This window comes from Lycium ferocissimum, chromosome 7, assembly GCF_029784015.1.
Source record: "Lycium ferocissimum isolate CSIRO_LF1 chromosome 7, AGI_CSIRO_Lferr_CH_V1, whole genome shotgun sequence".
NCBI lineage: Eukaryota > Viridiplantae > Streptophyta > Magnoliopsida > Solanales > Solanaceae > Lycium > Lycium ferocissimum.
In genome coordinates, this window is record NC_081348.1 from 38,865,772 (window position 1) to 38,879,733 (window position 13,962).

The 13,962-nt window shown below is 34.2% G+C and overlaps 2 protein-coding genes across 4 annotated transcripts; both read left to right on the forward strand.

Annotated features, from left to right (window-relative positions):
• Positions 1-757: 757 nt before the first annotated feature.
• On the forward strand, positions 758-7,077 carry LOC132064894 (B3 domain-containing protein Os03g0184500-like). 3 transcript variants are annotated; one of them, XM_059458058.1, is made up of 8 exons: positions 758-994; positions 1,094-1,168; positions 3,544-3,575; positions 3,687-3,858; positions 3,966-4,172; positions 5,689-5,779; positions 6,297-6,485; positions 6,547-7,077. In XM_059458058.1, exons 1-8 carry the CDS (start codon positions 848-850, stop codon positions 6,654-6,656), a joined length of 1,023 nt encoding a protein of 340 aa, XP_059314041.1. In that variant the 5' UTR covers positions 758-847; the 3' UTR covers positions 6,657-7,077. The 3 variants fall into 3 exon arrangements, with proteins under 3 accessions (XP_059314041.1, XP_059314040.1, XP_059314042.1); XM_059458057.1 differs by having other exon boundaries at positions 759-994; positions 3,681-3,858; XM_059458059.1 differs by having other exon boundaries at positions 767-994; positions 3,681-3,858; positions 6,559-7,077.
• Positions 7,078-10,470: 3,393 nt separating this feature from the next.
• Positions 10,471-13,871, forward strand: LOC132064895 (B3 domain-containing protein At3g19184-like). Its single transcript, XM_059458060.1, has 7 exons — positions 10,471-10,742; positions 11,526-11,624; positions 12,635-12,666; positions 12,765-12,924; positions 13,117-13,323; positions 13,483-13,571; positions 13,656-13,871. Exons 1-6 carry the CDS (start codon positions 10,599-10,601, stop codon positions 13,516-13,518), a joined length of 678 nt encoding a protein of 225 aa, XP_059314043.1. The 5' UTR covers positions 10,471-10,598; the 3' UTR covers positions 13,519-13,571; positions 13,656-13,871.
• The last annotated feature ends 91 nt before the right edge of the window (positions 13,872-13,962 follow it).

Sequence of the window (13,962 nt, forward strand, 5' to 3'; positions counted from 1 at the left end):
AAACAACTTATACATTACACCAAATCGAAAAATAGCCTTGTCCTTAACTTGTCGCAACTAACTTAAAATATTCCAACGTACAAAATACGGGATATAACAGTCCTCTAAATTTATAGGCAACGAAGGATAGTGTAAACATGTGTTATTGTGCCTTATCGAAAAAGTTAAAGTTTTTCAATGTGAAATGAGTTGGTGTCTTTACAAAAAAGTCACAACCCATTCAAAGTGAACGGGTACCGTTCAAATTGCATCTTTTTTCGAGTAAACAACTCTTCATTTCTCATCCACACCACACATAACCCAACAGATTTTGGTTCTAAGATTTCAAATAATAATATTCGGTGATTATTTCAAATAAGTGATTGTTTATGAAACTGATCAATTATTTCAATTTCAAATTGTTTATGAAACTGATCAATTATTTCAATTTCAAACTTAAACTATAGAATTTGAAATTAAAAAAATAAGTTTTAAAATCTTTTCAAGTATTTTCAGGTTTTACTTTACTTTCATTCATATTCAGACATAACTCCAACTATCAAATATTAATTTTAATTTTATTTTGATATTTTTATTTAAACCCCACTGAAAAAATGTCCAAAATACCAAGTGTTAAATGGAGTTTCCCTTTATGGACAACTTCTTACTCCAAAGTTACGTACAATACAACTAGCAGTAGCAGCATCCTCTGACTGGGCCCGCATTTCGCTGTACTTGTCTCGGTTGCCTATATTTTCTTTCTTTGTGTCTTTCTCTTTTCAAACTAATATTTTAAAAAAATATTATATAAATAAATTTCTATGTATTTCAGGTAGCATCTCTCTGCAAAGAACCTACATCGACATCCATGGAAGATAATAGGAATTTAATTAGTTCTGTAAAACCTGTGAAAAAAAAATGTAAAGAAGGTCAACAAAAAGTAAAAACTCATAAACATAAAGCCACTTCACATTCTTCTGCTTCAACTTCAACTCAAACTGATCCTAAACCAAAGGTTTCATTTCTGTATTTGTTTAAGGGTTTTATTTATTTATTTATTTAGGGAGATTTTTTTTGTTTTAATTTTTTTTGTGTGTGTTTGTTTTGCTTGCAGATTAAGACGGTGGAGTTGGATAGGAAAAAGATGGTTCCTAAAAAGCCTAGAAGTGTTAAATCTAAGGAGAAGGAAGTAAGAATATTTACTTTTTGATTTATGTTTTGTTGTTTTGCTTGAGGATCTAATGACTTATACTAGGTAGATATTTTTATGTGTGATATTTTTGTGGGTTTTCGATATGTTCTTGACTTTTGATCTGATTAGATTTGCCCCTATTTGCTCATGAATGTTCTGCTTTAAATCCATTAATTGCTTATGGATGTGGATGACAGTAGAGGCGGAGCGACGATTTCAACTTTATGGGTTCTGGATTTTAAAACGACGACTTCAAGTGCTAACGATTTTTTGTAACGCAAATGAACTGTTTGAGCAAAAGCTACTTGGTTCGGCTGAACTCGTATCCGTGCTTCTTTTTCAACTTTATGGGTTCTGGATTTTAGAACGACAACTTCAAGTGCTAACGAATTTTTGTAACACAAATGAATTGTTTGAGCAAAAGCTACTGGGTTCGGCTGAACTCGTATCCGGGCTTCTACCTCCGGACGCGGATGGGAGATATATTTTCCTGCTTGGTAATTGTAGGATTATCCTGTTTTCTTTCTACGTTATTCTGTTAACGAATAAGATGGATCCCTAGCCACCAACTGTATTGGTTAGTTCTCAAAATGGATCTGGATGAGAAGGAGATGGGGTAGGCGATTGCACGCTTTAGATGTGTACACTGGTGCGGGTTTCCTCCATTTGCAGCTGATTCCATGAGTTGTTCTCCTCCTCAATCTTACTTGTAGTGAAGGATAGGAAACAGAAGAATGAAGAGGCGTCCTCGAGGAGTCAGAGTGTGAGCGTGCAATTCTACACTTAAGTCGATGGTGTTCTATGAAAGATGACCGGAGTCAAGGGAATAACAAAAAGGCGTAAATAATGTTTTATGAAAGATGACCTGAGTAAACAAAAGGCATGGAACTTAAATCAAAAGGCTCACAGTGGGTGTGTATCCTTTGTTGAGCGTAGAGTGTTTACGAGTCTGTGTAGGGTTACAAACTCGTGCCTTCTTTCTTTTGTGTATGTATGTGTATCTCTGCCCATCTCCCTTTTTCTCATGTTTCTTTTGTTCCTCCTTTGTGTACTCCTTCTAGTGTTTCCTTGGTATGTTTGTGTGTCCTCTATTTCTCCTCGGTGCCTTTGTGTCCTCTCTTGGCGGATAAGTCATGGGACATTATATGGTTGCTTAAAGTTTGTTGGATAGTTGCTCTGGGTTGGTTGCCTATAATGGTGCTCAGTGGTAGTTATCTTGTGTTGGATAAGGTGTTTAGGTAGGTACTCACTCCTCTTGTCTATGATAGACAAATGATTGAAGTTGATGAGACTTGCTATGACACGTTGATGGTGATTGTTCTGCTGTGTAATAGCATGGAAGGGTTTTTAAGATGGAAGTAGGAAAAGATGCTTGTTACTTGTTTCTCGAGTTAAATTGATCGTGATGGTTACTGATATGAAGCCTTAGATTTCATTGTTGATCGTTGCTCCTTTCATTTCTGGACTTTCTTTATGATCTGCTTTTCTAATGTTGGTTGGGTTATATTGGCTCATATACCAACAAGTTTGGTAGTTGGAGTAAACGTGAGATTAGGTGAAGATACACACAAGAGTGTGAAAATCTAGCTTCATACGAGAACTTAGAAACTCTATGGTACTTGGTAGATCAATTGATGTAGTTTGCGTGCACTTGCTTTATCTCTCAATGCATTAAATTCTTATACGCACGTTCAAATATCTGTTTTTTTATCTTATGATTTGGACGTCTGTTAGGATGCAAGGTCTGAGGGTATTGGCTTAAAAATAGAGTGTGTTAGTGTACACCATATAGCATATTGTGTTTGATGAAATGATGTGAACAATGTAGAAAGAAAGGAGATGCTATCTTCACTGAGAAGCTAGTAGTAATTCACGGATTGCTGCCTAAAGAATATGCTACAAACAATTTTCTAAGCCTGTAGGAAAAGATCTTGAAAGCACTTGATATGCTCCCCGTTCGTTTTTTTTTCTTTCGATTTTGGGATAATGGTGGTGTCTGGGCCAAATTCTCACGTTTTCACTTGGTTTGGCTGCACAAACAATATAACACACAATATAACTTTTCGGCAAAGACTGTTCAACTAACCACCCTTCAGCCTATGTTGCTCTGCCAATGCTCTCGTCTATAGGTGTCTTTTACTTCTTCAATTGGAGGCGTAGCATCTCTTTTGAATCCTGCACTTGTTTGCTAATAATATGTAGCATTTTATGTTGTAATTTTTTTTTGTTTTTAATTCTTTAAGTTTTTAACTTCTAGCTAGCCAATTGTAACAATATAGTGGCACACTTGAAACTTCTGTACCTCGCGTATGATGCTCTTTTCTTATTGATTGACTATGAAATTATAACCGAAATTTTGCATTGTCGTACAGGTGAAATCTAATCATCCCACAAAGGCTGAGAGGTTGGCATTTTATTTGACTTGCTTTTCCTCTTTCCTATCCCCAAATCTCCACTTTTTTCTTTTTCTTGATGGTAACTCATAAGCAAATTTCTGAATCTGTTGAAGTCATAGCAATAAACGTAAGGGGAGTAAGAGGACAAGGATGAATGACCTTTATGATGATGTTGAAGCTAAATATTCTGTTTTGGAGCGAGCGGAAAGGGTTTTATCAAGCCTAGCAGATGAATTTCCCAGCTTTGGAAAGTGTATGCTCCCTTCAAATGTTGCTCATGGATTTTGGCTGGTAAGCCTGAAACCTCATAATCTCTTTGGAGCAAAAAGGTCATAGAGATAGAATTTAAACAATTTTTTCTTCTAACTTCAATTTTTCCTTCCTTTTTGCAATGGTAGCATCTTCCAAAGTCATTCTGCAACATGCATTTACCCAGTCATGATACCACTGTCATTTTGGTTGATGAATGGGGCAATGAGTACAAGACAAGTTATCTTCTAGAAAGGAATGGCTTAAGTGCTGGTTGGAGAGGATTTTCCATCTCTCACAGACTCATTAAAGGAGATATTTTGATTTTTCGCTTGATTGAGCCTTGCAAAATGAAGGTAACCTTTTAAAATCGTGACACCTACATAGTTAAGCCTAAATTGTTCTTGATATTGGAGGAATAGAGATATTTTTGTTTCATCATAATAAAGATGACCTCTTAGACATGCTTGTAATTTTACTTTTAATGTTTGTTATATTGAGTTTGGTAAAGAGGTATCTATAACAATTGTTCGAGATTTGAAAAGTAGAATAGTTAATTGATAGGATGTCATATTAAGTTTAAATAACATTAACAAACTACTTTATATTGGTTATAAAAAAATAATGCTAGCTTCATATCAGTTTGCCTTATTGGGGAGAGGGGAATTTTCACCTAAAGGAATTGGACAGGGGGAGTGTCAAAAATGTGAAGTTGTTTAACCTTAACTTATGGTGTTATATGAGGCTAGGGATTGTTTGTTACACGGCTGCCAGACTGTTAGATTCAATAATGGCTTTTAAAATGCTGACAATGTTGTCTTGTCATGAAATTAGATAAAGACTACAGAGGAATATAGGCAACATGGGTTGGTGGGCAAAGCTTCTACGAGTGTCTTGGTTACAAAATACAACTTACAAGTAGAAGCTGCAAATCTGGATTTCCTCCATCTTACTAAAAAGGGAAGCCCGGTGCACAAAGCATCCTGCATTAGCAGGTCCAGGAAAGGGCCACACCCCAAGGGGTGTGATGTAGACAGCCTACCCTAATGCAAGCGTTAGTGGCTGCTTCCACTGCTCGAACCCGTGACCTATAGGTCACACTGAGACAACATTAATGTTGCCCCAAGGCTCCCTTCTAATGGGCTTAAATTGGTTTGCGTCAGATTGGCCTATGGACCTTAGTGCGAATGCTTTTTGTTCCTTTTTCCCATGGACACATCTGTTTTGAAAAGGATAAATTAGTTGAGCCTGATAAGTTTCTAACAGTGGCAGCAGCTCTTTGTTCTCCATGTTCATTTCAAAATATCATTCTAGTGAATTGTCACGACTGATCTTGTTTGTCGGATATATATAATGGATCTGATGGACGAAAAGATTGTTGACCACCGAACCCGTTGTCCCCAATGCTACAACAACAAGGGTCCAATTTGCCAATGTGCCCTATTTGTTGTTGGCTATTGGCAAATAAAAGTTTATATAGTGAAATCCATTTTTGACTATGGATTTTGGCCAAGAAGGGTCAACGTTGCTAACAAGTTAGGGGGTAAAACTCTGGATAAATTCTGCTTCTTGTAAAATTGAGGTCGTAGAATATGATAATTTAACTGGCTACTGATTGAATATCTTGTAAATATCTTGTGATCAAAATGGCTTCAGCAGTTTTTGAAAGAACTCATGGATCTTCGGCAATGAAAATGATAGAAGGTAAATTGAGATGGGAAAGCAATAGAAAGTCTATTTTTGTTAGAAGCTGTGATAGTATGATTGAGTGGGGCTCTTCTGAACTCTTACAATGCTCCCGCTTGTCTGCTCCCTTCTTAAGACATTGGTTTCATTTATGTATTTTCTGATTATTAAGAATGATGTTTCTAGGTCTATATAGTCAGAGTAAGTGGCCGAGACGTAGTAGATGCAGCTCTTTGCCTCATGAATTTGGATATTTTGAAGAAATCAATGGAGTTTGGTAATTTCATCCTTTCTGCTTGTCCACTTTTATTGCTTTAGGGTCGTTTGGTAGGATGTATTAGAGAAAATAATGCTTGTATTAGCTTTGGTATTACTAATCCCTTGTTTGGTACACTTTTTCAACCTATTTATAGCTAATGCAAGTTTTAGTTATACACCAATTTAACTAATACATAGCAAATCATGGTATTAGCAGTACCAACACTATTAATACATGCTAAGCATGGTTAAAAACAACATTGCCCTTGAAGTCCCTCAAAGCTAAAGAATGTGGAGGGTATTTTTGTAAGCAAATAATGTTTTAGTAATTATGCAATGCATGTTAGTTTTGATAGACCACACCAAACATTCGATAAGAAATAATCTCAGCATAACTAATCCCAACATTACTAATACAACTTAATCAGTACTATTATTTGTATACACCCTACCAAACGACCCCTAAAGGTAAAGGTTCTCCAGATTTGGTTGTTGATCTCCCTTCTTCTTTCTTTGCTTGTGCTTGGAATGAGAAGATCTTGTACAGAAAGATAATGGGAAGCGAAAAAAAGCAAAGCGTTTGGCGGAGCCTTCTTTCGTCGATTTATCAAAACCAAAAGAGCATGTTCAGAATGACAGCCATAGTGCTGTTGATTTAAATGTTTCACCTTCAGAGCACCGATCTGAAAATAACAGTGAAGATTTGGGTTCCGAGGTTCTAGAAGGTAAGGTGTACTCTTAATTGCAATGCTTATAAATGTTTCTGGAAACCATTATGATATACAGGGTCAATTGCAGGTTCGGATGTTACCAACCGCTTGCAAGCTAGTGAAATATGCTTTTCCGGGACATCATTTTTACATGATAATCCTCAAAAGAGCATATCTTGTAGGTAGATTGCGGAGGACTCTGACCATTCGTTTGAACTAACAAGTTCTATCATGAGAAGCTCTGTAGAAATACAACAAACACAACTTATAGGTTTTTGCGCTGAAGCATTTGATGAATATATATGTGGCAAAGGACTGGAATGAAGCAGAAGTTGACTCCTCAAAGTGAAGATCTTTTTTGGATGTATAATGCTTTTGACCTTATAACTTAAAAATGAGTTTTGTCTATTACAAAAAAAACTTAATACCTTGTCCTATAGGCTTGAAAGATGTAATTTTGAGATGATAGCATATGATATGTACACTTTTGATATTTGTACATAGACGCACACAGGGATGTAGTTGCATATCGCACAATACTGATCAATGAATTTCTTTTATTCATTTGAAAATTACAAATTAGTCCGAAATACGAGGTTTACTTTAACTATCTCTCTTTTCGACGATATGCAGCTGGTGGCATTTATTTGACTTGAAGGTATCGATGATTTCATAAAAATGGCAGATGAGAAGACAATAGTTGAATTTGTAGTACTCACGGAAAATATTACTCCTCTGGATATAATGATTTTGTAAATTTTGGTCCGAAAGAAATATACGTAGTAACTACAATCCTTCACCTAAACGTGGTTAATCATTACATATTCCTGCCTTATTAAATCATTTAATCATGGTAAGTTAATATAACTTGGTGTAAACACTTGGTAGAATAATGTTTTACCCATTACCTCCTCCACCCGTAAAAATTTACCTGTTTGGCCATAAAAATTAGTATTCACTTTTTCTTTTTCGAAATAATTTTTCATTTTATTTAAAAATCAGTGTTTCGCTGTGAAAATTTCAAATGCAACTTGAAGTTAGATTCAAACTTGAAAAACAGCTTAAAAAATATTTTCCAACTCCATCTTCATAATTCAAAATAAAATATTCTCTCCTCTCCTTTGCAAAATGTATAACAAGAAACAGCTTCATTTTCAAAATTTTCAAATAAAATTAAAAATATTTGATTTCTACGGCCAAAAGCCAACTATGTAAGTTTCATATCAGTTGTAATAATTAAAATAGGGTAAAAGGTCAAAAATACCCCTCTACTTTGTCTTAAGGGCTAAAAATACCCTCATACGAATTTGGATTAAAAAAACCCTCCCGTCATTAAAGTTTTTAAATATATCCCTGTTTTAATGGAAATTTCAAATCCCCAAAATAACTCGATTTAATTTTTAAATCCGCTTCATCATTTACGAATCGGATTCAAATGATGGAGCGGGTTTAAAAAATGAAATTGGGTTACTTTGGGGTTATAAAAATTAAAATATTGATACTAGACTTATTTTTTAGGCCTGCAACACTTCTCAACTTCTGTACTGGGTAACGTACCCTCACCTCATTCTACAACCAAAAAAAAAAAAAAAAAATGAGGTAAAGGCAATTCTTTTATTCAATTATTAGTATAGAGATTTCTGACGGAAAAAAGAAATTAAAAGTCCAGAGAGACGAACATATTAGAAATTTTAAGTTCCAAAGAGTGTTCAAATACATTTTTTTTTTGTACGGAATGCCCTCAAAGGCACTGATTTTTAATTTTTGCCCCTGAAATTGGTGATATTTAACTTTTGTCTTTCGCTAAAAATCGTTTGATTTCGGGTTCAAATCCCCACTTAGTCAAAAATTTAAAAAATAAATTGTAAGGTAGAATTTGGATTCACAAGACAAAACTTTGCCTCAAACTCTACTTGATCATGCAGAGTTTGAGGCAAACTCTGCCGTAAGTCATAGTTTGAAACTCTGCCTGATTAGATAGAGTTTGACTGCAAACTCTACTTGAAACTATGCCTTAAGGCAAACATTTTTTTTTTGTTTTTTTTATTTATTCAATTGAAATTTTGCAAAACTCTACGTTAAGGCCTAACTTTTGCCTGAATATGCTTAATTTTGCTACGAAATTCTGTCTTGCAATTTTTTTTTATTGAGCCAGAATTTGAACCCAAAACCTCGAATATTAGGCAAAAAATAAAAATTAAAGACCAGTGGCTTTGAAGGACAATCCTGCAAATGACCCGTTGAAATATAGATCACCTTTAAAACAGAAATCCAAAGGGGATTTGCTAGTAGATCCTGAGTTCTAAGATTAGTTATGATTAGTAGAAGAATATTACTCCCTCCCTCCACCCCATATTAGTTGTTCACGTTATTATAAATATTTATTCCAAAATACTTGTTCATTTACAAATTCAAGATAGAATTAGTCAAGTTTTTTTTACTTTGTCCTTAACAATAATTATTTTTTAAAGTAACCAATATTAATTAGAGTGCAGTTAATTGGAGAGACATAAAGGTAATGTAGTAAAAATACACATTTATTTATGAGTTCTTAACTGACACAGAAAGTTTGAAAAGTGTTTGACAAGAATATAGACTTTAGGAGTAATAACTCAATTAATATATCGGCAATCAAAGAAGTTCATTTATTTAAAAATAACCCAATTAATAGCTCAATTAGTAGAAGAATATTAATAACTCAATTAGATCTTAAAATATCAGCAATAAAAGAAGTTCATTTATTTAAAAAAGCACCGCTGGGTCAAGACTATTTGTCCTCTAATGCAACTTTTATCATTAAAATAAAATAAGAAAATTAAAAGATATTATTTTTTCCGTCTCAATTTATGTGACATTTTTTTCTTTTTATTCAATTTTGAGAAAATGACAATTTTCTATATTTAACGTAATAATTTAATGTTGAACTTTCCATTTTATCCTTAATGATTTATAACAACACAAATATCTATGCATTATTTTAGACCACAGATATCAAAAATCTTCTTTTATTTTAAATATCTTGCTCCGTCAAACATCTTCACATAAAATTATTACGATTAAGAGCCTGTTTGGATGAGATTAAAAAAGTAAAGATAAGCCAAAAAAATAAGTCAATATGTCGCTTTTTTTAAGCTGTCAAACGCGTAACTTATTTTTTTGCGCTTATTTTAAACATAAAATGACTTATAAATCACGCGCAATTCGCAGAATCTTCTTCTTTAAAGGCTTTAAATTTTTGGCTTCTTCATATTAAATCGCTTAAATTTCGCCTTCATTTAACACCCATAGCGTGCCAAAGTTCAACTCACGCCGCAAATAAAATTTTTAAAAATTGCACATAGCTTTTTTAATTTCGCGCCATTAATAAAGATACACCTTCATATGGAATTACACATTTACGCCGGACCAAGATACTCACGCCTGATGGCAGATTTTCAGATAAAGAGCCATTGGACATAACTTTGATAATTCCTTCACAAAGTTATGCCATGGGGGTATACTTTTAATGGCAAACTTTACGCCGACTCAAGATAACTTTGTGAAGGAATTATCAAAGTTTATAAATGGACCCTAAGATACTTATGCCGAAGTCTCATACTACAGTAAGGCATAAGTATGCCGGTCCCGTGATAACTTTGATAATTCCTTAACAAAAGTATGCTTGATCCGCAGATAGCTTAAATTTAAACTTGCCTTGCGAATTTTTTTTTTTAAAATTTTGATCCGCGTCAATGTTCAACCGGAACTCATGGGGTGTTAGCCGAAGGGCAAATTTTAAAGATTTCAAATATGAGGGACAAAATTTAAAGACCACCCCAAACGAAGGGCACTCCGCGCAAAAAAATGTAAACTGATCAGCCAAACAGTCAAACAAGTTATACTTAGGTAAATTTTTATTATGTGCCTTACCTGACACACACTAATAGCGGGAAGCGTTTTATCTTTTGCCTAAAAAAAGAAAGTTAAATGAGAGTACAGCTAAATGGCATTTGAAATTCAAAAAATCCAAAGTGGAGCCAAACGAGACATTATTATATTATATTGTCCACAAATCAAGGGTTAAAACAGTGGCTTGTTTGTCCGATCATCTTCTTTCTCTTTTTTGGAATCTTGTCTTTTTGAAGAAAAATGGTGGAATCAAAGAAGAAGATGTTAGCCTATGAAGAAAGCAGATTGAAGAGATTGGAAGAGAACAAGAAGAGAATGGAAGACCTTAATCTCACTAAGCTCGCTCAAGCTGTTCGTAATGCTACTTCCCCTAAGCCCTCTCCTGTAAGTGTCTTTTTTCTCTCTGTTTTATTCATTTGTAGCTCCAATAGAGCGGAATCGATATACATCACTTATATACCCGATCTTAAGCTAGCGTTTGTACATAGATTTGGTTGAAACTTGGAAAAAAAAAAATATTGGAGATGCATTTTAGTACCGGGGCCGGCTCGACTATAAGGCAAATAAAGCAATCGCTTGGGGCTTCAATTTTTTTGGGGACCCATTGTTCCCTTAAATATGTATTTTATATTAAATGTTGCCTCAACTGAAAGAAGTTTTTCAAAATTAAAATTGATAAAATCTTATCTAAGATTAACAATGTTTCAAGAGAGATTGAATTAGCTATATTATCAATTTAAAAGGAGTTGTTAGAATAGATTGATTATAAAACAGTAATTAATGATTTCTCATCTAAAAAGGTTAGAAAAGTAGATTTTAATTAAAAAAATAAAATATATGACTATTTTTTCTTTTAAAAAAATCAGGGCGGGCCTCGGTTTGAAGTTTGGGTTTAGGCTCCAATATTGTTGAGACGACCAACATTTTACTTGAAATGAAGTTGAAGGTTTGTGAGTAGAAAATTTGAAAAACTAGTCTAAATCACTTTTCGAAGCTTGAAAAATTCATCTTTAAAAACTGGTCACTTTTTATAACCAAACAATGTTTTCGAAAATATTTTTGAAAAAAGAGTGAAAAACGATAGCTTAAATAGTTTGGGATTGAGATGTAGTTGATTGATTGGTTTATCGTGTCTTGATTTGCTTAAATGTGATTATGGGATGTTAGATGAAGAAGATGAAGCCGCGGGTTAAGCAGGAGGTGGATAAATCTACTGTGAGAAGGTCTAATCGTGTTGCTGATAAGCCTGCTCCAAACTATAGAGAAGTAAGCTATATTTCCTCTCTATGTTTCTTACTGCTATTTCCTTGGGATTTTTGTTTGTTTTCTTGCTTTGTTCCCCAACCCCTCAGTATATCAACAGTCATTTTCACTAGCTTCATTGTGACTCCAATTCTCAACCAAGAAATGAGAGGTGGACGCATTGTTATCTATAGCCTGTTTGGATACGTTTTTGGGAGGCCAAAAGTGTTTTTTTTTTTTTTTTTGGGAAAAAGTGCTTGTTTTTAAAAAGTGAGTTGTTGGGCCAAGCTTTTAAACACTAATTGCAACTCAAAAGTGTTTTCCAAATTGATTAGTTAAACACAAACTGATTGATGTTTTTTTTTTTTTTTTTTTTTTTTTTGGGAAAAAGTGAGTTGTTGGGCCAAGTTTTTAAACACTAATTGCAACTCAAAAGTGTTTTCCAAATTGATTAATCAAACACAAACTGCTTGCTTCTCAATACTTTTTTGAAAAACACTTTTGAAAAAAGCTGTTTTTAAAAAAGGTGATTTTAGAAGCTTGGCTAAGCAAGCTATTGATTTGAGATTTTTCTCTTTTTTCTTTATCTTACTGTGGGAAACTGGAAATGATTGCATACTGAAAAAAATGTGCTCAAGATACTATATTTGGTAATCTGAAAACTTCTCCAAATAAGTTCACAACTTTCAACATCTGATGCATATTTCCTAGTTGATCCGTAATAATCCGGATATATATTCAATAATACTATGCCACCATCTATTCATTATGTCCTGTTATTACTTCAAGCCTATGGGCTCTCTGATAAAAAAAAATTGTGGTTGTTTTTACTTTTTATATCTCTTCAATATTTGATGTGTATAAGCGAATTTCTTGGTTGATCCGTTTCTCTTCTCCTATGATATATCCAGTAGTCCTCAGTAATACTATGCCACTTTGTATTCAGTATGGTGTAGTATTAGTTTCCTTCCAATTGATATCTCAGACAATTATGATCAAGTTCATTGATGTATTGTATCTCTTGATTCTGACAGGTTCCTGTTGAACCTATGGAAAGACCAAGGAGGTTTGACTAAAAAATATATATTTCCGTTTTTTCTTGATCTCTTGAGTGATGCATCTATAGATAATCTGGGCCTAACATTATGACTTTTTGATTTATAGCTACCAGCGAAGGGATTTGTTAAATCGCGTATATGCAGCAGATGAAGATAGGCGGTATGCTATAGAAAGAGCAGAGCAGTTAGAATCGGAGATAGGTGCTGATTTCCCAAGTTTTGTGAAACCTATGCTGCAATCACATGTAACTGGTGGGTTTTGGCTGGTAAGTGAAAGAAAAATGATAAGCTCGCTGAATGGTATTCCCTGAAAAGTTATAAAGTTTCTCACTTGGAGCTTTTTTCTGAAAGCTTAAGCACTGTTAAGAATGTACCACTTCTTTTTGTTACAGTTTTGTTGACCCAAACTAGTTTGTGATAAGGTATAGTTTATTGATCTCAAGTATGGTTCTTTTTAGGGTCTTCCTAATCACTTTTGCAAGAGACATCTCCCTAAACGGGATGAATATATCACCTTGATTGATGAGAATGGAGATGAATCTGAGACAAAATACCTTGCATTAAAGTCAGGGCTGAGTGGTGGATGGAGGGGTTTCGCCATTGATCATGAATTAGTTGACGGCGATGCACTGGTTTTTCAGTTGATTGCGCCAACAAGATTTAAGGTAGACTGAGCATGTTATGTACTATCATTGCATCTTCTTTTTACAAACAAATGCATTTCTAAATACATCTTGAATCTATAAATGTCCTCCCTAGTTGTGGGTTCTGAATCTTGTGTGACAGAACACTCCCAGATTTTTGAATCCTACTTGATATTTCAGGTTTACATCATAAGGGTTAACCAAGCGGAAGATTAGGAGAAGAAGGGGCACAAAATGTTATAGAATTGGTGCAGCATGAAATGAATCACGTAAGCAGTTGTAACCGCTAGTTCTTAGTACTAATTGTTAGTACAATATTTGGTACTAATGTTTTATTTTCGTGTGATTGGCAGGGAACAAGATGCAATTCACCTGAGTGTAGCTTTTGGGACTATCCTTCTCTCCGTAGATGTATGTTTATTAAAGAACTTGGAACTAGCATCATTGTAATTATTATTGCTGCTTGAACACTCCTTGGTTTATGACTTAGTACTAATGACGGCAAAGTTCTCAACTGCCAAAACTCAACCATGCAATTCGTATCGTGCTGTAGTTTTGTTTATCCTGTAGCTTTTCCTCGTAGTTTACAGGATGTATTTAGTCAATAGTTATTATTTATCTAGCACTAGTATTTCATTAATTTACGGGTGTTTTATTTTG